At 35.2% G+C, this 26,480-nt stretch overlaps 1 protein-coding gene across 1 annotated transcript in view; it reads right to left on the reverse strand.

Moving 5' to 3' along the window:
* The window catches only part of LOC130650130 (uncharacterized), a 45,062-nt gene that overhangs the window by 1,867 nt on the left and 16,715 nt on the right, over nucleotides 1-26,480 (reverse strand). Inside the window, exons 2-8 of the mRNA XM_057456034.1 lie at nucleotides 18,135-18,174; nucleotides 17,319-17,487; nucleotides 3,280-3,412; nucleotides 2,096-2,230; nucleotides 492-615; nucleotides 368-418; nucleotides 227-298 (exon numbers count right to left, since the gene is read on the reverse strand). Coding sequence (XP_057312017.1) covers nucleotides 227-298; nucleotides 368-418; nucleotides 492-615; nucleotides 2,096-2,230; nucleotides 3,280-3,412; nucleotides 17,319-17,487; nucleotides 18,135-18,174 — 724 coding nt within the window. The remainder of the gene's footprint in view (nucleotides 1-226; nucleotides 299-367; nucleotides 419-491; nucleotides 616-2,095; nucleotides 2,231-3,279; nucleotides 3,413-17,318; nucleotides 17,488-18,134; nucleotides 18,175-26,480) is intronic.

Consider the following 26,480-nt stretch of genomic DNA (forward strand, 5'->3'; position numbering starts at 1 on the left):
AAAGAAAAGATCACGTCTGCATTTTCTTAGTGCCACCAATCCTAAATATTTGTTCCTCATTTTTTAAACTAAACTTTATCCGCAAAAAGATGTCCTGCAAAAATTTTCACTTTAGCCCTCACAATCGCAAAAAAAGTTACGTGAAAATTTCTCTTTTTACCGTAACGAGAAAATATGTCGGTAGAGTGTGAAAAATATGTCGGTAGAGTGTGAAAAACATACGCACCGGAGGGAGGCTTCTGTACATCTTATATTTCGAAAGGAGTGGTTGCACTTCAGATTTCAGTTCTTTCACCTCCTGCATAAAATCACAATACAATACGAAACAATACTAGTACAACAGCCATAACAAAACAAAACTTCTTACTTGAGCTAAACGAAGGAGGGTTTCATGCGTGATGTGAGGATCACTCTCCACCTAAATATAATTATGTTAACAGTGAGGTGAATGTTGACATCAAAAATGACGATGTCTATAAAACGACAAATACCTCAGACGCAATTATCTGGCTAGCATAATTATCTGCCTTGTTTCTAAGATTAATGGTATCTTTTCTCCTCTTTTCAGCTATTGATTCGTCAATCGTGTGTTCTTCTTCATATTTTGAGCCATATCTGAAACAAAACAAACAAGTGAGCAAACGTAAACAACTCCGGTGTTTTTCAGAATATTATCTGAAGAAGTTAATTGGTTGGTAGCTATCTTGGTAAAACACAAGTAATTTTGAAGTGTAACCTCTAACAGAAATTTAAGTTGTTGCACTTCAAATAGTTTTATGTAATAAAGTGGCTATAGATATAGAACTTCATTATAATTAGGAGAATTTAGGAAGATTTTGGAAGTACTTGGGGTCAAATTTTGGAGAAAATACTAAAAACGTACAAAAACTCATTTTAGGAGATTTTGCAAAAAGGTAAAGGAGGAAATAAAGTTACTTTTAATTAGGTATTTTATTAATTAGAATATCTATAATTCACGGAGATTGTTTGAACATCTGAAATAGTGTTCAAATAATATCCTTCAACGTATCAAGTCTTTGAAGTCACAAGTAAACTCATTATTCTCAGCGGTGGAGAGCACCTGGCCACTAATGACTCTATGGGAACAGAAGAGAACTATGAATATTGATAAAATAAAAATTCCTGAACATTTAGAATTTTTGTTAACAGAACCTCTTAATTAGGTTAGTTTGGTGGTTAGAATGTTCAAAAGAAAGTTTACAATAAAAACAAGGACAAGTTATATACACAGATGACTTTTAATCCAGCATGTTTTGCAATACTCTGTTACTTTCTGAAAAGATTTTTATGTAACAAATCCATTGTTTCAACGAATTGTCACGATGCGATTGCTACCCAACATCAAACAAGATGCAGAAGCTGCATAAACTATCTCGCTATTAAAAAGGTGCAACCAAAATACATTCCCAATAGTGACACACCCAATTCTGTTGTTTAATTTACATTTAAGAAAACCAAAGTGGTGTATGCTACTTAGCCTGTGACCACAAACTATGCTACTAGGTTTTGAAGCCTCTTAAATGACTCTGGTAAATTTAAAGCAGCTAAATGGGGCTACCAGAGATAATTTTTAAAAAAAATTTTTTCGAGGAAACAATTTCAAAAATGTGATGGTTCACTGTAAGAATAATATATACTATAAGAATATCAAAATTCAAACCAGGCCTGGTCATTATTTTTTTTTTCTGTTATTTTTCATTTATATTTTCTTTCTAAACAATAGGCCTATTTTTATCCTGAAATACCAGCAAACAATCCAGATTTTATAAAAGTGTGATGGTTATCTAGACAAGTGTTAAGGGTTGCTAAAAAAAGCAAAATGAGGAAAAGGGTTGATTTGCGCTAATCTGCCCTAATTGTTGTTTCGGTTGTCTGCTCAACAGAAGCCTCATTCCTTTTTTAATGCACACAGCAACTTTATTGCAATTTAAAAATGATGAGATAGGCACCCTGACAGTAACTATTTTTTATGAAAAAAAAATTGCGGGGGTTTTGCTTTGCTTATAAACGAAAGAGAACTCCCTGAGGATGGAAAGTCATAGTTTAAAAAAATGTTATGGAGATAAGATAGTACCTCTTAACATTGTTTACATTCTGAAGAGAAGCAGTCATTTGTGAGACAAGCTTATTGAATTCATCTTCTTTCTTCGCTGCAAGATTTTCAATATTCTGGATATCATCTGCCAAATTACTCATTGCTAAAAGATAACTGGAAAATAAAAAAAACATTATATTTTAACTAAAAAAAAATCAGAAGAGCAGCCCTGTGAATCTAGGTCGTCACTCAGCAATGCTGATCTGAAAACCGACCATCATTAAATTGAAGTCGGCTTGTACTAATCTATATTTTTTCCATGGTCGGCATTCCGAGAATATTAATTTATTACGTCGGCAAAACCAACCTTGTTTCACAAATAAGTATAAAAAATTGAGCGTCAACGAACTGTTACCGTTTCCATACTTCGCTCGGAACTTTACTTGCTATTAACAAGATTCTTTGAGAACACTTAGTATAGCGTCCGTATTTTGTCAGTGTCAATCAAGTTTCCTGCATTTATCAGGCCTGGTCATAAACAGTGTACAATTGCATGCGCACGCCTCGTCACACGTCTAAAAGAAACTTGGGAGTGTATGTCTTGCACGCCTCAGAACCTGCGATGCACAAAATAGAAAATCAAAAGCTTAATTTTCGATGTTAATATGAAAATTAATTGCAGTTGATAAGAATTTAAATTTGTACCATTTTCAGGTTATGCATGTCACACGAACGAAGGAATGTTGGTTCATAGAAGTGAACTCCCCATTTTGACATATAACTTCTTAACATTTGTTAATGAGCCTCCCTGACTGAAATCCCCCAGTTTTATCTGCAATTAAATCCATGATATGTCTGTTCTTCCCATAAGTGCAGTTTTGCAGACTTGCTTCATCTGTGCTCTGTCGACATTCACCTCGGCATTATTTAAGAACCGCATGGCTCGATCTTTTGTGTTAGACCTGGTTTCCAACGATGAAGGGGCCAGGCAATAGAGATTTATGTCTACGTAGTTCTTTTAGCTAAGTCAGGAGTCGGTGAATTAGGTAGGATGGTCAGGTTGGCTCTGAATAGGCTTGCTTGTGCCAACCTTGCTGACCTCAGATAGGTTTGCCGACCTAATTTTTTTCTTTGAGTCGGCAACATTTCGCCAGCCTTTGGCTGGCTGGAATTTCAATCCTTCGGATTCACAGGGCTGGAAGAGGAAATGAAACAACCACTACCTTGATTTTTGAGTATCTTTTATGTCAAGCAGCATGGCAACGTCAGCTAACGATTTCACACTTGATTTGCCAGCATTGGATAAGGTGGGTATGGATAGCCCAAGAGCAGTCAGCATGTTTTTAATGCGTTCGCCTAAAGCATATAAATTTATATATATATATTGGTCTGTTTATTTTATTTTCATAACACTACATGGCACGAAGAGGAAACAAGAAGTATTGTGCACTGCAACAATCGCGCTGAAGAGATACTACAAAAACAAAATAAATATCTAAAGTAATAAAGTAGCCCAGAGTCGAATATGCTAAGAAAATTAAAAAGTTGTCCAATTTCTTTGTAAAAGGGCTTTGAAAGCTTTTAATAGCATTTTTTAAAAGTGCTGAGGGAGGGCATAGGACCGGATTTCAATTTTTTCAAGGTATCTGCGTTTGAGAGGAAGAGTCGTGCTTTTACAAAAGAGTGTTTGAAAAGAAACAGAATACAAAATGTGAAGTATGATATTCCTATAAACTTTTATGTCAAAATAAACTTTCCAATTATTAAAGCAATTTAAAATATTGATTTGGATATTTAGACACAGTGGCTACAAAAGAATTGTCAAGTTGGTATACATAATTCATCTATATTTGAATGGCTTGACAGGGAGATGCTCTTAATGTTTCTTAAAAAACAACAATTAGGATGTAGCTTGAACTGATTCAAATGGTACAAATTTTAAAATAATAATGATGCAAATGTAATTAAAACGATAAATTTTTAGTTTTATAAAAAATTAGTCTAAGTAAAACCGCACATGAGCTTACCAAGTGTTGCAAAGATGATAAATCGAATGGGACTTAAACCCATAACCTTTCGCTTGTCGCGTTGTTGCTCTACTTATTGCCCTATCTATGCGATGTTTTCCCTAGTACATCTGGACGAGGTCAGGATAATACTTACTTGCAGACGAGGCATATGTCCTACTTGCGACATACCTTTTTACTAACATGTACCAACAAGAGCATAGCTGTACTAAAAAGCATAAAGTGTATAACCACTAAAACTTAAAGTGAATAAACATTTACATTGAGCTTCAACTAAATCATTCATTTGTGGGTAAATTAAATTGTTAAAAACACTACAGATCTGTCACAGTATCATGTTATTTTATTTTCTTGATATTTTTTTTCTACATATTCAACATAATTTCTAGTCTGTTTCTTAGCTCTTAGTTCAACTTGTTTTTAATGCTTGTGTCCTCAAAATGTTAGTGCCCATGGTTCAAGAAAATGCTTTTCATGTCTGCCATTTTGACAACTGTTTGTGATCCTATTAAATATAGTCACTTTAAAAATTCTATGGCATTGTTCGCAGTACTTTAGCTATTAAAAATATATACATTGTCAACAAATGTATGTTAATTTATTTTTCTAAACAATAGGCCTATTTTTTAAACTGAAATAAGAGCAAACAAACCAGATTCTTATAAACGTGTGATGCATTACATTAAAGCAGCCAAATAGGGTGACCAGCAAATTTTTTTAAAAAAATAATTTTTTGAGGAAACAATTTAAAAATGAGCAAATATGTAAATATATGGGTAGTGTACAACTAGCATAAAACTAACTACAAAGCTAGCATAAAATTACCTACTTAATTTTGCTAGCATTAAAAGTATATAGCTACTTTAGCTAGCTAGTATAAAATCAGCTACACATTATATTATAGAAAAATTCTGTTAGATTGGACAAATTTTCTAGCTAACTAGCTACATATACTACACATTAAGTGAGATAATTTTACTCTGACTAAAAATCTCCTATCACATTTTTCCAGCTACAATCGTCCACAAAATTTGTTGTCTCTGGCAATTTTATACCAAAAACTAAAAACCAAAAAGTTTAGCAAAGTCAGCAAAAGAACAAAGCTAGATACATATTTTGCAGATAATACGTTCCGTCCCCACTCATGATCAATGTTTACATAAAGGTTGATGTGGTCATGTGTAATTGTTACACTGATCAGCCACAAAGACCACTTTTAACATTGAGGAGGATTGCAGAGCTATATTTATGTGGACGCTTGTAGCTATATTTTAGGAATGTCACGAAATTAACATTTTTTCCAATAGAAATAAACAAAGTTTTAACGTACTGTTTCAAGCTGGAATCAGGGATTCATACATTAAAGAGCACAATCCATTTTATCAAGACAAAACTATTGACTTAAACAATATTCAACCTACTCTCTTATCTTTACAAGATGAAGAATCAAAAAACGATGACAAAAGAGGATAAAGATAACCCACTGAATAAACACAGAATGCAGACCACAGAAACAGCGTTATTGAGCACCATTTTATACGAGGTGAACGAGGAAAATTTGACAATTGCTCCTGGGGAAGAAAAAATGCTATTGTGTTTACTATGTGATGATCATTGTGAAGAGCTTGCCCATACATGTCTTCTTCCAACTGGTAAATTTAGTTACAAGGCTCATAGAGATAGTTGGTAGAGCAGTTTTTTAAGATGTTAAAAAATAAGAACGACAAAATCTACGACATATCCAAATATATCTTTCAGCAAGCTTTCGCCAACGCCCAGGTTGGCATGTTCACACTGTTTCTAAATTTTATTTTACAAGTTAGAGATAAAATACTAAACAAGATATAATAGGAAGAAAATAGAGCTATTATAGTAATTCTAAAGGCATAGATTTTACCGTGTTATTTAAAATGGGACGGTCGCGCTCAATTAGTAAGCTCTCCATCAGAGTAAGTTTAAAATCTTTAGACTCTTCCGCAAGTACTGAGAAGTTGTGAAACGATGCTTGAGAGTAATTACAAAACATTAAATGTTCAAGAACGGCACTGGCCTGGGGACTCATAGAGATATTCATCTTTGCCTTTTAAAGTATTTTAGCGGTTGCTAAATTACAAGCAAATGTTTGCTTTTGATCCAGTCTAAATATTCTACGCTCATTCAGTCTTACAACAGCTACGCATGAATATTGCCATAAAGAAGGTAGGATGGAATCATTTAACAGAAGGTATGCTGAGTTAACATTTTAAAGAAAAGGTAAAACAACTGTTATTAACTCCAGCAAGAAGTAATGGCTACAGTCAAACAATTAAGACTTTCAACTATCTTCTAAACTCTCTCTTGTACAAATCTAAGATGAAATGACTTAGTTTCAATAACTAAATGTTTTGATGGGCATCCAGTGACAAACAAAGAGATAAACGAACTTTCTTAACAGTAACCCAGTTCTTTCGGCTCAACATTTTCAAGATCGTGTTAAATTATTTTTCAAAGACATTGTTGTTAATGGGACCCCTTGGAAAAGTCATTAGTGGCTGAATCTCTTCTAAAAGAAATGCCAGAAATTCTTTTTTTGGCAAAACATAATTTTTTGTACCCAACAAAGGAAATTTATGTTCCTATTATAAATAATTACTTTTCAGTGTGGCATGCTAACTTATACATCAAGCCTGTGATAAATCAATACAAAGCTGTTAGTTACATGTGTGCATATTTCCCAAAATCAGAAGATGAGACTTCGCAAGCCATAAAACAAGCAACTATTATTGAATATTTTAACAATAATTTAAACAAGTATAATCGAATAAAAGCTATAGCTCGAGCATATGCAACTAAAAGAGAATGGTCAGTTCAAGAGGCTGTGTATCACATTATGTTGTTTTTGCGTAAAACATTTACCAGAACAGAGATATAGGATTTGCAAAAGTGAAGAAAAAATTATTGAGCTACCCGAAAACAGTATCAATATTTATAAAATAAAAAGATGTCTAGAGGCCAGACTGTCATTTTAAAAAGGAAAAGTATAGAATAGCAGATCAACTGAGTTACGCAAAATTTCCATCCCACTATTATTTGGCATGTAAATCAAGTGATGAAACTGGAAAATTGTCAATCAGAAGTTCTTACTTGTGAAATATGGGAAAGTAATCAAGGTGAACATGATTATCCCAAAAAGATGCCTCTGATGTCTATCAGGAGGTATTAATGCGTAAAAAAGTGAAGTCTACCTTGAGATATCACACTCTCAATCAATACAAGCACCCAGAAAAATATGCAAACCATTTATTATTCATGTTTTACCCTTTTTGAAATGAAAATGATATTATATAATGAAACAAAACTACAAGCTAATGGAAATCAGTTATATATAGCCATTGACGAATTTTCCAAAAAAAAAATTGCACCAAGTGTTATGTTGACTTATTGATGGGTGACTGCAGGATTTAACATTGCGAATGGGCAAGTAAGTCAAATCAACGCAAAATATGAGGAAACTTGAGCTGGCACAAAACTATAAAACACTGATTATAATACAATACATACCAACAGTGTACCCATAGAAAAGTTGAAGATTACAATACCTCATAGTCGGAAGAACGCAATTTCCTTACTTTAGCTTGGGCTTGTACTGTACACAAAGTTCAAAGCCATTCAATATAAAAAGCAGTAATAAGTTTTATTTTCCGACAAGTATATGTTGCTCTCAGCAGAGTAATTTCACCAAATGGATTGTATTCGACAGGTAAGTTAAAAAAAGGAATAGACATAGCTTTAAGTCAAAGTCTACTTCCAAGTGATTTACTGAGACACGAATAAGTTTAAATAATCACTTACTGGAGAAAAACTTCAAAAAATTTTTCAAACAATAAGGAAGGTAGATTGTGAATTTAGCTTTTCTTCATTGTGATTCGTTGGAGTTAACAGACATATTTTGCATACCATCTTTTAAACAAAAAAAAGTTAAGAATCTTAATGCTATATTGAAAAAATCTTTTTATCGAAAAAAAATCATGGGAAGCTAGATCATTTCTAGAAACGATCGATAATTTATTAAGAAGCTAGAGTGCTGGTACTGTCATGGGAGATTTTAATACCAATGCATTCAACAAGAATGAAGATCTAAACCTCATGTTAAAAAACTATTCCTTACTTGTAAACAAACCAACACATAGTTCCGTGCTTAGCTCTCGTTGAGGTCGGACGTATCTAAAACGCTCCGGTCTTGGCGCGCTAAGTCGAAGAAAGAAAAAAGAAGACTAAAGCTTGAAGAGCTCCTGCTTTGACAGCTAAGTCCTTTTTGATTTATTATATATTGTACTGCCTTTTTTACTTCATTTATATCTTTTCATTTCTTTAATTTGTTGTTTTGTAAGTTTTTAAATTATTGTTTTTGTTAATAAATTGTTTTTATCCCAGTCAGTTTTTTATCCATCTATCATCTAATATGGTAGCTTTGCTGTGTTGTGGGTTCCTGCTGCTCCTTCTGTGTAACGTCGTAAGGAAATGGGCTTGCCTTAGATCCTTCAAACATAGTTTTGGAAGAGCACATAACCGTAGAATGATCTCTCTACGACTTAAAAATAACTTTACTCAGGTAGGAAACCCCACATTTACGCTAAAACTGATTTTTGTGTTCGTTGTATTTTTGAGCAATACAAAACCTTCGTTCAAAAGTAGCTCACCCAACAACAACGAAATGAGTCGACTAGATAGGAGTTTCTTTTCTATCTCTTCACTTGATGCCTGCAATAGAGTTTCTGAAAGCCAGCTCACTCTCCATTTAAAATTAATGGCTTTATCAAAACTTAAGCCAAGCAGGCACAAGTATTTATATTTTTTAATCCTCTTGTCAGGGGACATCTGCCTCAACCCAGGTCCTGTTAAGTATCCCTGTTCTTCATGCTTAAAACCTGTGGCAAAAACACACAAAGCACTTTCTTGTGACAAGTGTGGATTATGGGCTCATAAAAAATGTGAGCGTATTTCTGATAAAAAATATCAACAATTTATGAAGACTCCTGAAGATAAACTGTTTTTCGTTTGCAGTCCCTGTCTTTCTCTTAATTTGCCCTTTGCTAATGAGGAGTCATTTGGTGACGAAATTCCGGACAACATCAATATTACTATTGATGAAAACTTTGATTTTGAGGCAATCAGAAATGGGAAGGGCTTAAAAATGGCCCATCTCAACATTAATGGTCTGTCATCCAAACTAGACTATGTTAAACTTCTGCTACATCAAACAAAACTTGATGTATTCTCCATCTGTGAAACCAAAATTGATGACACCATCACTGACAATGACGTTAAAATTGATGGCTATGTTTGTTATAGGAATGATCGGAATAGACGAGGTGGGGGTGTTCTAATTTTTGTTAATGAAAACTTGGATAGCCACCTTTTGAAACACCTTTACTTCGAAAATGTTGAATCACTATGGGTGAAAGTGTGTCTGAAAAAAACTAAACCTATTTACGTGTGTGGGGTTTACAGGCCACCTGGAGGTAGTGATTTGCAAAGTACCGAAAACCTGTGTACTCATTTTAAACAGTGTTTTAACAAGCTCCCAAAAGAAAAAGAAGTTTTTATCTTGGGAGATTTTAACTGTAACATGCTTTCAAAATATGCTCTTTCCTCCAAAATAAAGGAATTATGCTCCACTCTTTTCCTAAAACAACATATTACGGAGCCAACTCGTGTTACTGAAAATAGTAGCACTCTTATAGACTTGATACTTTCTAACAGTTCTTGTATTTCTAAAACTGGTGTCATGGATTTAGGCATCAGTGATCACAATTTAGTTTATGTGATCAGAAAATTCAAAAGGCCAAAATTTGAACCTGCAAGGTTCGTAGCTACAAGAACTTCAGTAAAGAGGCTTTTCTGAAGGACCTCAGGAATTTAGACTGGTCATATTTTAATAATTATGATGACCTTGATGAAGCATGTGAGAAACTGAATAAAAATGTTAAAACAGTGGCTGACAAACATGCCCCTTTCAAAACACATAGATTTTCTGGCCGTGTTAAGGCATGGGTCACTGATGAATTAATAATAGCCATCAAAGAAAGAGACTTCTTGAAACGGAAAGCATCAAAAACAAAATCCATCATAGACTGGGAAGCTTTCAAACAAAAAAGGAACCAGGTAATAGGTCTCAAAAATCGACTCAAAAACGAGTACTATAATGACGTTTTGCAGGACTTTCAAAAACGGCCAAAACAACTTTGGAAAACCCTAAAAAAACTGGTTCCTGATAAGTCAGGCAATACTACCTCGATAAAACGAGTAGTCCAAAACGATGGTACAGAAACTTCTCACCCAAAAGAAATTTCCAACACATTCAATTCATTTTTTGTCAGTGTTGGTGCCAAACTACCCTCTAAATTTTCTTCTGACACTACTAATGTTAATCCACCTGTTAGCGGACACGATTTTCGGTGGGCTTGATTGAGACCAAAAGTGTCGAAAAAATAATTAGTTCACTAAAACTTAATAAAGCTACAGGCTTGGACGGAATTGGTTCACGACTGCTAAAAGCAGGTTCGTCAGTTTTAAGTATTTATTTATCAAGTCTTTTCAACAAATCTTTATTTACTGGTTATGTACCTAAATGTTGGAAGACTAAAAGGGTCTCGCCTATTTTTAAAAGTGGCAATAAAACAGATCCTACTAATTATCGGCCTATCTCCATTTTGCCAATTCCTATGAAAATTTTTGAAAAGTTAGTGCATGAGCAAATGTCTCATTTTATTTCTGAGCACAACTTCCTGAATGACAGACAGTCCGGATTTCGAAAACTCTTTTCCACAGAAACTGCAGTAGTCGATGTCTCTGGTTTTATTCTTACTGAGCTCGACCAACATAACTTTGTTTGTGCTGTGCTCATTGACCTTAAAAAAGCTTTTGACACTGTTGATCATAAAATTTTGTGTTTTGTTTTGTGTTTTGGCATCAGAGATGCTGCCTTTGACCTACTTAACGGGCCGAATGCAGCTGACTCTTGTAAACGACACAGGATCAGATCTGCTTCATGAAGACGCTTTTGGGGTGCCGCAGGGATCTGTGTTGGGGCCCCTGCTCTTTCTTTTGTATATCGATGACTTAAAATCTGTCATCAATTCAAACTACCACCATCTATATGCAGATGATACAATAATTATTTCGTCTCATAAAAACTTGGATACCCTTGTCTCCCAGGTCGAGTTAGAACTTTCGCAAGTCGACCTCTGGCTGAATAATAACAAAATGACTATTAATACGGACAAAACTGAAACAATCTTTTTCGGCAACCACAGCCAGTTAAAAAAAGTTGAGAACAAAACTATCAACTATATGGGTATTCCTTTGAAGAGGAGCGAAAAAGTTAAATATCTTGGGGTAACATTTGATCAAAAAATGCAATGGGAAAAGCACATTAATGACATAAATAGAAAAATACTAATTAAATATTCTAAAATTAGAACCATTGCATCCTGTTTAACACCTCACACAAAAAACCTTTTAATTAATGCACTTGTCATGCCATATTTCCACTACTGCTCCTCGGCATGGGCTTGTGCCACCCAAGGTAGATTGGGAAAACTAGAAAAACGATTAAAATGTGTCCGTACCTTTCTTGGGAAAGAGAGGGAATATTCAATGAATAATTTACTCATCAAAAACGATGCCATATTAGTTTTCAAAGCCATGAATCACATTGCTCCTGATTACATGCGCTCAAAATTCCTTTTGACAAAAAACTGTCATAATCATCAAACAAGAGGAGCTTCAAAAAACAGGTTCACACTTCCCTTGGTCAACACGGAATTTGGCAAAAAAGCCTTCCCATTTAGAGCTGCAAAAGTGTGGAATAATCTTCCAGACCAAGTGACCTGTGATGGAAGTCTGCTTTCGTTTAAGACTTCCATCTCGAATGTATTTGGCAAATTCTAATGGAGATCACTTTTTAACTTTTTAATTTTTGTTTTTTATTCTTTTTCTTTTCAATTTTTACAGATTATAAATGTTACTATGTTTGATTGAGCTGAGGCAGTCTAAGGTTTATCATTTTTTGTTTCTTTTTTGTTCTAGTGGCCCCCAGTGGAAACAATCCACTAACTATAGGTTTTTGTGATTTTCTGGGCTAGCCACTTTAAATATTTATTATTATTATTATTATTATTATTACATATCACCGGCTCGCTTTTTGATCACAGTTACATAAAAGAGTGTTGGTTGATCTTTTTACATTCGCCTGCCAAATTAAAAAAAATTTTTTTTTCTGATCATGATGCCTGTAGATTAGTTCTCTCTAAACACCCAATCCCATGATTTAATAATTTTACTACCTATTCGTTTTTAGAGTGCCCAAAACAAAAACAATAAATAACCATTTTCTTTCTCATACATGTGACTAATTGACAAACTGACATTCTTCATCCAATTATTTATAAAAACCAAGGGGCTATATAAGATTACAATTGTTTTCAACTACTAATTTGCGAGAAAGTGATAAAATTAAGGAAAGTAAAAAATTAACGAAGCTACTGCTAAAAATCTCTTTTTAAGTTACTAAACATCCAGACTGAACCCAAGAAGTATGTTTCTTCTAAAAGAAATGTGTACATGTTGTGCAAAAAGTTGATAGAATATTCTTTAATCAATAAACTCTGCTATATCATGTTTCTCTTTTTATAATACACCCACAACCTAACTTAAGTTTATGAAAAATTTTTAAAATCATTAACTGATAGAAAACAATAAATACTGGGTTTGTGGTTGTCTTTTTTGTTATCCTCGAAAATATAAAAATAGAAAAGTAACTGGTAAAGAGTTAATCAACGAATATGATACAAGTCGGAAGACCCTTTTAAGTATTGCAAGAGAAAAAATAATAGAGATCTGGTCCGAACATGTTTACTGCAACTAGAAAAGAAATTTGCGCCAAGGGTGTTTTCTTACAGCTGCCTAAGATTAAGCTACTTCATCCTTCTGTTGCTTTTAAAGGTGAAGTATTGTGTGTAATCCTTGATACTTTTTTTAATGTGTCTAGTGTTTAGCATTCAAACAAAATTGAGCTCTGCTAAAAAAACTAGTAGCTAAAAAAACTAGTATCCAATTTCTAGGGTACGAGGCCACCTGTTGTTGTTATATAGTGGAATCAAGCCCACTTTTCACACTCCATCATCTGTACTTACACAGTGAAAAGTTGTTTTCTGTGGTAAGTTTTATAAATGTTTTAAATTAATTTATAACTGAATCTTTTGATCCTTGAACTTCTATTCTTCTATAAATCGAAATGAAGCAACAGGTATACGCATAAAACATATTTACGCCAAATGTTTTTTTTTCATAACTGGGATACCTTTTTTAATTTTTTATTCATGCTTTGTTTTTCGTTTTATCTAGGGGTGCTTGGCTTTATCACAGCTGTATCGCCAACTAAAACCTTGACAAAAAAAATCAATATTTCGACGTGGATATTAAAACAGGTCCTTTCACAATAAACAAAATTTGTGTGATGAACAATTGTTAAGTTTTCCCATTACACAAAGTTTTTGTCATCCCGCAAAAACTTAACATTCAAACAACTATTCTTCACAGGGCTTGAAAGGATTGAACATAGTTCAGTTATTTAATCTTCTTCAAACTTCTTTACTAGACGTAAATTATTTGAATTTAATAAAAAAAATTTATAACTTTATGTTTGAATTTTAATGTTAAACTTGCTTCTTTGATTTTTAAGCAGGAATGAATAACAAATATGAAAAAACTACATATATAAATTCTATCAATCAAAATAGCACACTTGAAACACGAATATAAGACTTTGTTTCCATTAGACGATTTAAAACAGTTTCTATTAATTCGTTTTTTGAGGCACTATGACTTTCGTTAATGTTCTCCACCATGAATACTATTGTCAAAAAATACGTGTTTAAGTACCAGATAAAAATTAAATCAGTGGGAGAGTCCCAATGATTTGAAGATTTTTCTGTTTGATATCTTTTTGTGAAGCAGATATTACTTCCACCAGGTGCTGCCCAGTATCTTGGCAGATTTCGTTCTTTTTTCTTCTTGTTTCTCCTTTTATTTACATCAGCAACCAACATCTTCAAAATAATTTCTCTTTTGCGTTTGTGTCTTTCATATTACATGTTTCATATCTTTCATATTACATGTTGAAATCCAAACATTTTGAAGTATAACAATTTGTTTACTCAAATCAACTTTACTCGTCGCCACTTTAAGCAAAAAAACAAAAAAAAACACAGAAAACAGCCCATTGTTACTCTGTCTAGCTAAAAAAAAAATGGAAAAATTTTCATTACTTTCATTATGTTCAAGAATGCCAAAACATTTATTCTAATGGTAAAGATAAAATTTATTGAAGATGAAAGTTAAGTACACTTTTTATTAAGCTCACTCTTTTTATTAAACTGTTTCTGTAAAATTTTGTGCCTAGAAAGGAATTAATTTCTTTAAAATTTAGTCTACAAAATACTTGTCATGTCTGTCTGTCTCTGCACGGACCCCCCACTGAGTTAGAAAATGATGTTACAGAAACACATTTTCAAATGCCATATATTTTTATCCACTTTGTTGCGACTGGTAAATATAAAAGACAAGCGACCCCGTGGATTCTTCTACTGGCTAACGACTAGTGGTTTTATATTTGTACAAACCGACACTATTGAAGAATTAAATTTCAACATTTACATTGTTTCCTCATAAAATTATTTTTTAATTTCGCTGTTTTCTTGAGAAATTTTTTTGCATTGTTTCCTCAGATAATTATCTATATTATCCGTATACGCTGGTCCATCTGTATGTAATGCAAAATGGGGGCTTAGCTGTGCATCGCTGCTTCCTCCACGCCTCAACAATAGTGAAACAACCAAAGTTTTTGTTTTTTCGTAACCTCTTCATCGTCATACCAACCTTTTTATGCATCTTTTTAAAGTCACGTCCCTCTTTACCACCATCTTCCCCACTGCAAAAAATACACATTTTCGACCTAGCCACCCCGACCATTAATCAGGACCATTAATCTGGAATATTAATCCGGAGTATTAAGCCTAGACTTTAACTTCATTAACCAATCAGAAACCTTATTCGTTTCACACGTTTGCGCAGCCTGGCGTTTAATTTTGGGCCAGGGCTTTCACAAGTTCATCAGAATATCGCAACCACGAGGCCATGAGGACGGATTGGTTTTACACACTTTACCTTTCCCAATTCTTTCCCATTTTCTTTGATGTTTCATCCCTTTATAATTCTCACGTTCTTTAGCTATGCATAAATCTTAAACAAACCAATTTTAAGATCTTAGCTAGGAACGTAGATTTCGAGGGATAGCATTCCGCTGAAGTTAGCTAGTTAGCTATACCTAGCTGTATTTATTCCCATTCTTTAAAAGTTTTTATTCAGTTTGGAATATCAATATTGATTTTTTTGTTGGGGTTGTGGCTATTAGCTAGCTCTTGACCTACCTCTGGCTTAATAGCCAAATGCAGTTTCAAGTTAGCTACAACAAATTTCTTATTCAATAATTTTTATGATGCTAAATATAGTTAGGTAACTACACATTTTATTACTGTCATGAAAACTTAATCCGCAAAGTAAATTTTTTTAGCTAGACAGAGTAATGATGGGCGGTTTTCTGTGTTTTTTTTTGGAAAATGCTATTACGCCTAGCTATAACCTATGTGTGACACAGTTTACCTGTAATAAATGTTTAATCCAGTGTTAACAACAGGCTGTTTTGTGTATTTTTATTTAAATTGAAGTTGTGATAAGTTATTTTGGGAAAAAGATATTGCGCCTATAGACATGTGTGACTAAAGGCTCATTCCATTGTCATGATTAATATGTAACGTTTACTGAAACTAATTTTTTTGCTATGACGGAGTTAACACCATGAATAAACTGTGCTAAAAGGGTATTAAGTATAAACGCATGTGCAACATGGTTTACCTGTGCTAAGCCCGGGCTGTTTCCTGTGTTTCTGCTTAACTGAAGTTGCGATAAAGTTTTTTGATAAAACGATATTGTACCTACGTGAATGTGCAACATTGTTTAACTGAACTAAGCGCACAACCCAGAGTAACATTCAATTTTAAACTTCCACCGCAAACATTTTCTAAACAATAACAAAGTTTGGTCAGGTGCTTTTACTATGACAGGGTAACAACGCGTTGTAGACTAACCTAATTGTGTAGGAAATTTTTTTTTGAAAAATATATTATACCTGAAACACTCTGTGTGCTTTACCACGTTTACCACATAGTGCATACCTATACTAAAAGTGCTCCACCTGAATGTGTGACACAGTTTACGGTTCTTATTAATTACTCCACCGGCTTTTCAATGCTGGGTAACACTTTTACTTGTGGCGCTTACCCCGGCTAGTTCTTTAAATTATTCTATAGTCTCTCCTACAAACAGTTCTTCCTTTATAAAATTCAAAATTATTGTTTGAAACAGGCAAACTGTCATGACCATTTTTAATTATGTCCTACTTGTTAACTGCCTAGACTGTGTCAATACATTAAGATTGGTAAAGCCATTGCATTGCACTTTTAAGATTAAGATTAGGGTGTAAGTAACTAAGGATCAAAATAGGACCAATTTCATATAGCCGGGTCAGTGTCTCTAACTCTACACAATAGAAGAAACCAGTAAACAAATTATTTTTTGGGATCTTGACAGGTGCTTGCTTATGTCGTTAAAATTCAAGTGACATTTCTTTTTCATTGCCCTCCTTTTCCACAGATTGTTTGTGTGCAGACATTTTTCAACTCTTCATCAACAAGTTTGTGTTCACCATAACTTGATGAGTTAGTTGGACCCAGGCTTTTACTTTCTCACATTCCTGTTTTTTTTATGCACTTACATAACATGCGTCTAGTGGTAACAAAATGCATTTAAAATGCATTTAAGGAGGGGAGACATCAAACTAAAAGTGCACAGGAGGAGGGTTTCAAAGTCCATATTTAATAATTTCATTTTTTACATTTTAATTATTTAAAATTGCCTCCTGGACTTCTGTTTAAACAAGTCTTTAATTAAAATAGATGATTTGATATCATAGTGTGAAACTTCTTTCTTTATTAATCTGAATTTTGATTTAATGCAAAAATGTCCAGGTATTTGGGAAAGGGGTGTCAGAAAATGAGACGTATTTTAGGTGAAAAAACCATTAACATCAAACTTATTGAGTTTTGTTAGTGATGTTTACAAACAATAAAGATTACCTTCAAGTTTATATTCTTCGCTTTTCGTTTGAATGTCAACACAATGAAATGTGGCCAGTCTGTTCATAGCTTTATTTTGTTCTAAGAAAGCATGCAAAAAAGCAATAGTTTCTTCAGTGACTTCATAAGATGGTATGGAAGAAAAGATTTCTTCAAGCCAACATCTGATCTGTAAAAAAATATATCGTAAATAACTAGAATTTAATTACCAATGTTACAATTAAGAATACATTTTATTCATCGTTTATACAGTTTTCAAATTATGAAGTACCAATACAAATCACAAATCACAAAAACAAATTTTAAATTTGTTAGGCAAAGATAATAATTTTTTGAGGGGTGGGTCAGTCAGTCTGCAAAATAGATTAATTGTAAAGAAAATATAGGGTGGGCACACTAAAGTTTTTCTGAGTGGGTGATCTTATGGAGTTGAATGATTAAATCATGTAACAAACACAGCAAAGGGTGACATAATAATATGGTCACACCCTCAAACAAAAAGTTTGAAGGCAGTTTAAAAAAAATTGAATAAAGAGCATGGTTGCAATGGCAAGGAAAATAAATAATCTAGAGTTAAGAAGAGTTTAAGCAAAAATTAGGAATTTCTTATGCAAACCTTTCAGGTAAGTCTCCAAGATCATAAGATATGGGACTGGGAGCTTTAAGTACAGAATACAAAATTTTATGGTTTTATTTCCACTTTGTTTTATGCCAGCAACAATATTTAGTGTGTCTGATGAGTGACACACCTGAGTTAGGCAACTTTTATATGGATTGCTGAGCACAACATATGTTGATGTTTTTACAAACTTTTACCTTAAAATGTTTCTTCGCCAAGTTTTCTCGATTGGTTACACTAAACAAAAAATAAAAAGAACTTAAATCTTTAAGCAACAGTCCCATATTGTTATTTAAGGATACGATAACCCCCTTCAGAGTCATTTTTTTTAAAAAAAATATTTTTTTAATTTTGATTCTTTGGCATATTTTCCTGATATTTTTTAAAAAAAGAATCAAATATATTTATTGTTAAGAGGGATAAAATGAGAAAAAATCCTTTTTATCTTTTAAAGTTTTCAATAGTGTGCTCAAAGTTTAAAATTCCTCAAATATATTTAATCTGTATAATAAAGGGAGTTTTGCAGAACGAATGAAAAATTGCATCTCTACATATAACATAGGAAACATTCACACTTTAATAATCTATACAAATATATTATTATTTATCATCTATACCTTTATAAGTTATTTCTTTATTTTTTTTGTTTTTATCCTGTTATGTTATGTTATCCTGTTGTCTGTTTAACAATAACTGGACCCATAGTTCTACGAAAACACTTTACCTTTAATTTTAAATAAAATATTCATGAGTTATTAATTATTCATAACGTTTAAGTGGGTGTAACCATGATTCTTCTTCATTTGCTTTTTCTCGAAATAACAGTAGTAACAGTATATATTTTTGTCGAACACTCCCCTCCATCTTATCGAAATTGTACGAAAACAAGTTGCGACAATTATATTTTTCCTAACACAGAAAGTGAGGAAATATCGAGTTATTGATCTATCATGCTAAAAAATAGATAAATCAGTCATAAAACAGCTAGTGTAACAAAAAATATGCTATACTTTTGAAACCACGTGTTGTTTTAAGTAAAAAAGTTTTTTAGAGCTGAATAAGAGCTTCGCAATCATATTTTTTCAACGATCAAAAATTTTACTGAGGGGAGTGTTCGACAAAATGAACTGGAAGGGTGAATTTTTGTATATAATTTTTTTTCTCCTTTTTGGTTTTTTTTTTGGAAATATTTTATTATCACTCTAGAGATAATTTATTTGGCTTTCAGAAGATATATATTTGTTAGGGTTAATATAGCGAGCAGAGGAGATATTTTAAATGTGCTGAGTATGTGCCTGAGTATGTGTTACCGTATCCTTAAGCTATTGTACTGAGGCGTGCCAATGGAGCAGGATTCATGAAGCTGGATTGTCTACTCTGATATAATCATGCCAAAGAAAATGTTTCGATTGTATTTGACCCAATCAGGGTCATAAAATGTACGCAAAACTTAGATATTTTGTAAAACTTAGGTGCCTGTGTTAGCATAATTTAGACTCTTTAAAACAACTTTTCTAGTTGTTCAGCAAATTACACAAACAACAATTTAAGTAAAAAGTAAGGCCCTCAAAGAAGAAAGTAAACATGCATGCAGGAAACTGAAAGAGAAATATTTGAAGATGAGGAGAAAAGTAGTGAAACACCAATTACCAACAGTGAACTTAATATAAATAATGGATGCTTCATTTGTAAATAACAATTTAGCTGGAAAGGCAATTGGAAAGTTTAAGAATTGGTTAAAGATTGTTGATGAAGTTGGAAATGTTAAGAATTTAGACTGGACAAAGGTTGAAGAGTAGGTTTTTTACTGAAAAGTTATCACAAGAGCCTTTGATATGCGAAAAAGCAGAAATTGTACAACTGGATCGATAATTAATTTTTTTTGAAAAATCAATCTAGACAGACTCTCCAAATTGCACTAAAGAATCATTATGTTTAATGTTGTCAATTGGTTCTGTAACTCTTTTGACATGGAAGCAACCTTTTTGCAAGGCAAACCCATTGCAAGAGATATATACCTTACACCACGTAGAGTTTCAGAAAAATGGAATGTCTAGAATTTGAATAATAAAGTCTATGGCCTTCTGGATGCATCTAGAACATGTATTTCCAAGAAAAGAAGGAAATGTTAAAGCTTTCAGTAAGTAAACTTGATGCAAGACTGTTCAGAATGCAGAGACAACCCATGTAGATGATTTTTGTATGGGTGGCACCAAACTGTTTTTAAATGTGATATTACCATTGCATCAGAAAATTGGTAGAGTGCACAACACAGGATTTCAATATTTGGGATTAGATTTCATAAAAAAAAGACAGCATTATTGTGTCACAAAATTCATACTTGCAGAAAATCAAAGTACTCACAATTGACAAACATAAGGTTAGGATAAAATTGAATATGAATTAAAAACTTGATTTGAGAGTATTGATTGGACAATTAAATTGGTTGGCTACGCAGACATATTTTATTGTGCATTTTTTATTTCCTTACTTTATTTCATTCGATATTTTAAACTGTAAAGATCATTTATTTAACTTAACAACCAAACGTAGATAGTAATTTTAGAGATAGAGAAATGTTCGTTCTGGCACAGACGACTTGGTCAAAGGAAAATTCCCTAAGTCATCCATTAGTAACCAACACAAAATAATATTAAATGTAAGATACATGACGTCATTTGCCAATCACCAACACATAATAATATATACCAGAAATACATGACGTCATCTGCCAATCACCAACACATAATAATATATACCAGAAATACATGACGTCATCTGCCAATAACCAACACAAAATAATATTAAACATTAAATACTAACATATAATAATATAAACGAAATCATATGACGTCATGCCCAAAAGCAACTAACAGGAATAATGCTGACATCAACAAAAAAACAGAATATGAGTAAGGAAAGTCCATTATTCAAGGATCCCTTGCCAAGGTGAGAATAATAAAGATGAGTTGGAGACAACAAAGATGAAAGAAATTAGTTGAAAAGGATCCCCCAGTGGTAAGGTATGTACCGGACCAATTCAAGACCCAGGAAATGTGCAACAAGGTTGTTCAAAAGAACCCCTGGCTATTCAAGTATACCCCTCGACAGGTTCAAGACGCGGGACATGCGCACAAAGGCAGTTGAGGAGTATCCAGGGATGATCAGACATGTGGCTGACAAGTTCAAGACGCAAGACATATGTGACTATGCGGTTCGAGATAGACCTCATCTACTCGAGTTTGTTCCGGACTGGTTCGTGGCCCGGGATATGTGTAGTGGCATTGATCCTCAATTGCTTGATGCGTACCGATCGAGGAAGAAGGAAAAGGCCATGATTAAGGAAGAGATACTTCCTATTGCGTGGCATCACGATAGAGTTATTGATTGGTGTTTTTTAGAGGATGAAAAGAAGGATCTTGAGCTTTTGTGGAGTAAATAAACAATGAAGGGAATACATGGCGGGATGGATAGAATATGTTCCGGATCTTTTCGGGGCCATGGTTACCCGAAGCCTTTAAAAATAAATATGACCAAGGAATATTGCGACGAATGCGGAATTGATCTTGATAAATATGATAGATGCGAGAAGTGTGGACAGAGGTTAATCATAAAAGAAAGGATGCTTTGCTGGCAGCACTATATGATGTATATAACATACAATGGTGGATTGTGTATTTGTAAAAATTCTTAGTTGGGCTCTGCTTATTATAATAAAGATGTTCAAATTTTACAATGACTCCGTAGAGACAAGGGATTTTTACAGTGAACCAACTGTGCTTGATATTGATGAGGTTCAAATTGAAAAAATAGTAATCAGCGATCCCATTAAAGCCAACAAAGGCAAGGATGCGGATTTAAATGTGTCATCGGTATACAAGGGTAAAATCGTTGTTGCTGTAGAGATTCAGCCACATAGGTCGAATGCTGATGGATTTAAGAGCTATCTGTCCTGCCCTAGGTAATCTTCAAAAATCGTAGGCTTATCTATATTTGTGCTGTCGAATCATGGCAGGTACCTGGAGCAGTTAAAGGGCTCTGATCTCATTGTGCAATCTATCGTTGTTGACGCGAAAGTCTCGTCATTTAAAGTAAGGTTTCTCGATATCTTTGTGAACTATGTTTTCAATGCTAACCTTCCGGTTGATAAATGGAAAACACACCCTTTCGGCGTCTGGTCAATGCAGCTAAATTTTGCGGCATTTTGCGCTACATCGGCATGTGGTATCAGCATACAACATCTAAACTCCCCCTTGCCCCTTGTTCGCGCTGTTTATCGATTCCATGTCTATTTCCAAATTCGAAAAATATTAGAGGAGCTTGAGGTATCGTTGCCTGGCTCTTCCCGCTTTAATCTTTTGAATAACCCCTTCAATAATCAAAAGCTCCAGCAATTAGCACATGAATTTGGAGTATCTCCAAATGAGCCAGAATGGAAAAATGAGAGTATTTTCAGTTCAGGCCAAACGAAAAGACTTCACCGTCAGTGGGCTTTCGTATTTCGACGAGGGATCATGGAGTCGGTGGGTGATTGAGAAATCGATCAGCTTAATCCGTATTGGCATTGAAAGGTTATCGCAAAGCGTAAGGTTCTACGCATATTTGATTCTGGAGAGCCAAGCCAATGCCCGCTCTAATATAATCGGGAGTGAGGGCTCCGCGATTGATGCCCAACGACTATACTTGACGACATTCGAACAATTGGTGATTAGACCTACGTCGCTGGGTAGGGATATCAGTGAATTCAAGAATGTACTGAAATATGCGAGATCCAAGGTAGACTTCTCGGTAGCATACAGGGTTTACATGATCCCCTCAGATATGAATCTGAGGATCGGAAATGTGCAAGGATACAACAACAAGATTCTTATAAGTCGGGTTAATTTAATATCGGTATTAATCCCAATATCAATGCTTCGCGTACTGTTGCCAAGCCCATACCAAGGAAGCATCAACGTCAACCTTCCCAGGTTGAACGATCAGGACATCATCCCCCACCACCATCCTCCAAGGAAGCTGCTGTTCACGAGGATACCAAAGCCATGCTGGTTATGGTAGGAGTAGGGGTCATTCTAGCATATATTTGGCTAAAAAAATAGATGTAATAGTTGTCTGGTAAGCCACTAGCTTACCAGGAAGTTCTATACTCAATATCTCTTCCCAGCCTTATTCATCCTATTACTCACATAAGCCACTACAATCCCTATATATACCTACAGCTCCTGCAATTGCTAAATACAGATGCCTCGCTACATACTCCACAATCTTGGCGGCTACACGGAAAAAGAACGATACGATCGTACCAATGATTCCAGGAAGAGCTGCTCTCACCTTGCCTGCTAAATATTTAAGGACCGGGTCTCTCCAATTGTTTTTGAACGAATTCTTTGCTACCACCACCTCCTTCCGCACCTCCTGCTGCACCACCATCCGCGAGTGCTAGGACCAGGGTGGATATGAGCAAGCCAACAGCAGAAATAATGCTGCCAATAGTCAAGCCTTGTTCCTTGAAGAGAACCTTGAGCTTTTCCGAGTAACGAGTAACATGTCATCCCCCGTGATCTTCATAACAGTTTCTTTAATATGCTTTAGTTGGCTCTGGGTTCTGAGGAAAGTAAACCGTGCGCTTTTCGTGCTTCTTAGTTCTTATCCTTTAGTTTTTCTAGCTCTTCCCTTGCCTTCACGATCTGTTCCTCGAATGCCCCAGGCGTGGCTTTCTTGCTCTCAAGCTCTTTCACCTTGGCTTCTGCTTTGTCGATCTCACTGTCGTAGACGACCATCTTGCCCTTTAAGTACTTGAGGGTACCACGTAACGTTTGTAGCTCGCGGTTTAACCCTCTTCTTTCACGCTCTGTGATATCCCCACCAAAGGAAGTATCTTCGATCAGGTTCTTCTTGTCATCAAGTACATTTTCTAGTAGCAGCACCATTTCAATATCATCAGCCTTTTCATTGACATAATCCAGTTCGTTGAGTTTCTGAGCCATATTTTCATTACCCTTGTGTGGTGTAGTATAATCGTCGAACCCCATGGTTCGCAATCGCTCTGCACCTAACCTCCTCCGTATCTCGGCAACACTCTTGAGGTCACCATTTTGTTTTGTAAGCTCTTTACCATCGTAGGTAAGCTGATTACCTTCTATTGTAAAGTTATCATAGTGTCTGGCATTCGGTTGCCTCAGCTCCTTACTAAGAGCTTCGTATAGGCTATCAACTTTTGATATCAGTATTTCCCACCTTGCCGCAAGAGTGTCACCTCGTGAAGGTGTTGCGGGCTCAGTGCTTGTTCCTTGAATATCCTTGGGTCGAAGGATTTCACTACTAAACTCTTCAGGTTCGTATGGAATGTCTTCCTCTGGTGTAAAATCTGGTTCAAATGTTGGATTTATAGGCATTTTATTTCAATCCCAGAAACATATAATAAATATGTTTGGAAAGATACTTAATCCCAATAAGGAGATCAAAACGATGATGGCGATAAAAGGCAAGAAACAGCGTGTTAAGGTATCTCATATACCCAGCACAATCAACCAAAACGAGGACTTATACGTGGATATCCCAAACATTGGTTAAAACAACATAATTTTCCCAGGCTCTATCAAAATCCTATTTGACTTGGAGCTGACGGGTACCAATACCAAACGCACCATCGTCAGCAACATCGGCAAGGCCCTGGTTCAAAACCTTCGCATCAGCTTGAACGGTAATGCAGTGCAAAACATACAAGATTACAATGTGCTATCAGTGTACTGTCATCTATGGATTTCAAAATTTAATAGGAACAATAACTTAATTTTACAAGGTATCAACCCTAACAGCGGCACCATCAGACCTCTGCAAGTCAAAGCCAGCGACCATGTAGGAAATAACGAGGAAAAGGCCATCGCTGAGGCCTACGGTAACACATTCTGCATACCTCTTGGCTCCATGTTCTCGATGACGAAGGATCTACCATTTTACCAACATGGCCGACATGATAGACTGCAGTTTGTCATCCATTTTGCACTGCACAGTGACGTGATCAAAGATGCTGGTACACCAGCTTCAGGGTCTACCGCAGCTAAACCAGCCGACAGTGGATATAAAATTACCAATATTGCGCTCGAGTTTGATAAAGTGACCAATGAACAATAGGGGAGTGCTATGCTCTCAAGGTATTCGAGGTTAGCGTTACCATATGAGCGTATACTCAGGAGCAAAGTGGTGACCTTAAAGAAAAGTGATACATCATACAACCTACAATTGGATACCCCTGCCAAGAGCTTGAAGGGTGTTTTACTGATATTTTAGGACCCTACAGTGGTCAAGGCCTACTCTGGAAATAATGAGAAGTTTTACAACCCCAAGATCGAGAAAATCTCGATCACCCTAGAGGGTGAGCCGAATGAACTGTATAGCCACGCGATGATGCCGAAAGATCACATGGAACAGGTGCCTGCGTTGCTTGGATCGCATGACTCGATCATGACCATAGGCCAGTTCATGACTGAGCGCTATGCGCTGTTTGTCGATTTTAGGGCAACGGACCAAGGACTCCTTGCATGGAAATGGTAGACCTCTGCAGAGGCTCAGTGACGGCATAAGCCTGCACATCACGAAAAAAGCTGAAGGAACCGGTGATATACGGTGTTACGTCTATCTCTCATTTCACCATTATGAGGCCGAATCAAATGCATCAATTTGATCTCTTGTACATGCCCCATGATAAAGTGTATGGTAATACGTACAAATATATCCTCACAGGTATTGATGTAGCTTCACGGTATTAGGTGGCGAGGCCCTTCAGAACCAAGAAAGCCAGTGAGGTCGCTGATATGCTCAAGGACATTTATAAAGCAGGACTCTCCGATACCCAAAGACTTTCCAATGCGATAACGGGAGTGAATTCAAATCGGACGTGACAAAGTTTCTTGAAAGCGAGGGTGTCGAAATAGAGCGTGCAACTACCAAATACCACCATACTTTCATGGCGTTTGTCGAAAGCTATAATAAAGTGTTAGTGGAAAGACTCTTCAAGCCTCAGGACGCGCAGGAGCTGGTCACTGATGAAACTAGCAGTACATGGGTTAAACATCTATACACTATCGTCAAGAGTTTGAATAATAGTAAGACTGCTATGATCGGAATGAAACCTTCATCTGCCATCAAGCTTGATGATGTGCTGCTTGCAAAAAATGAGAAGCACCCGGAGGAAAAGATTTTTGCCTGATTATGGCCTTTACATATACCTTTTGCAATCTGGGGAAGAACACAAGGATTTGAAAAGACGTGCAACAGATGCCTGGTGGTCGAAGCGTATGTATAGGTTGGATCGTATCGTTACTGGTACACGCCTCCTATACTATCTTGACGGAGGGCCTGATCGAAGTTTTGTGGCGGAAGAATTAATGTTGATTCCAGAGGATGTAGAAGTACCTTCGGAGCACGTTAAAAATTGGTAATATTTCTCGATGTTTTGTGGCTCATATATGAGCTACAAAAACATATACACATGATGACATATCGATATCATACAACCCCTCGAATAGCTCACGCGTGGCGTC

Source organism: Hydractinia symbiolongicarpus, chromosome 1 (assembly GCF_029227915.1).
Source record: "Hydractinia symbiolongicarpus strain clone_291-10 chromosome 1, HSymV2.1, whole genome shotgun sequence".
Taxonomy (NCBI): domain Eukaryota; kingdom Metazoa; phylum Cnidaria; class Hydrozoa; order Anthoathecata; family Hydractiniidae; genus Hydractinia; species Hydractinia symbiolongicarpus.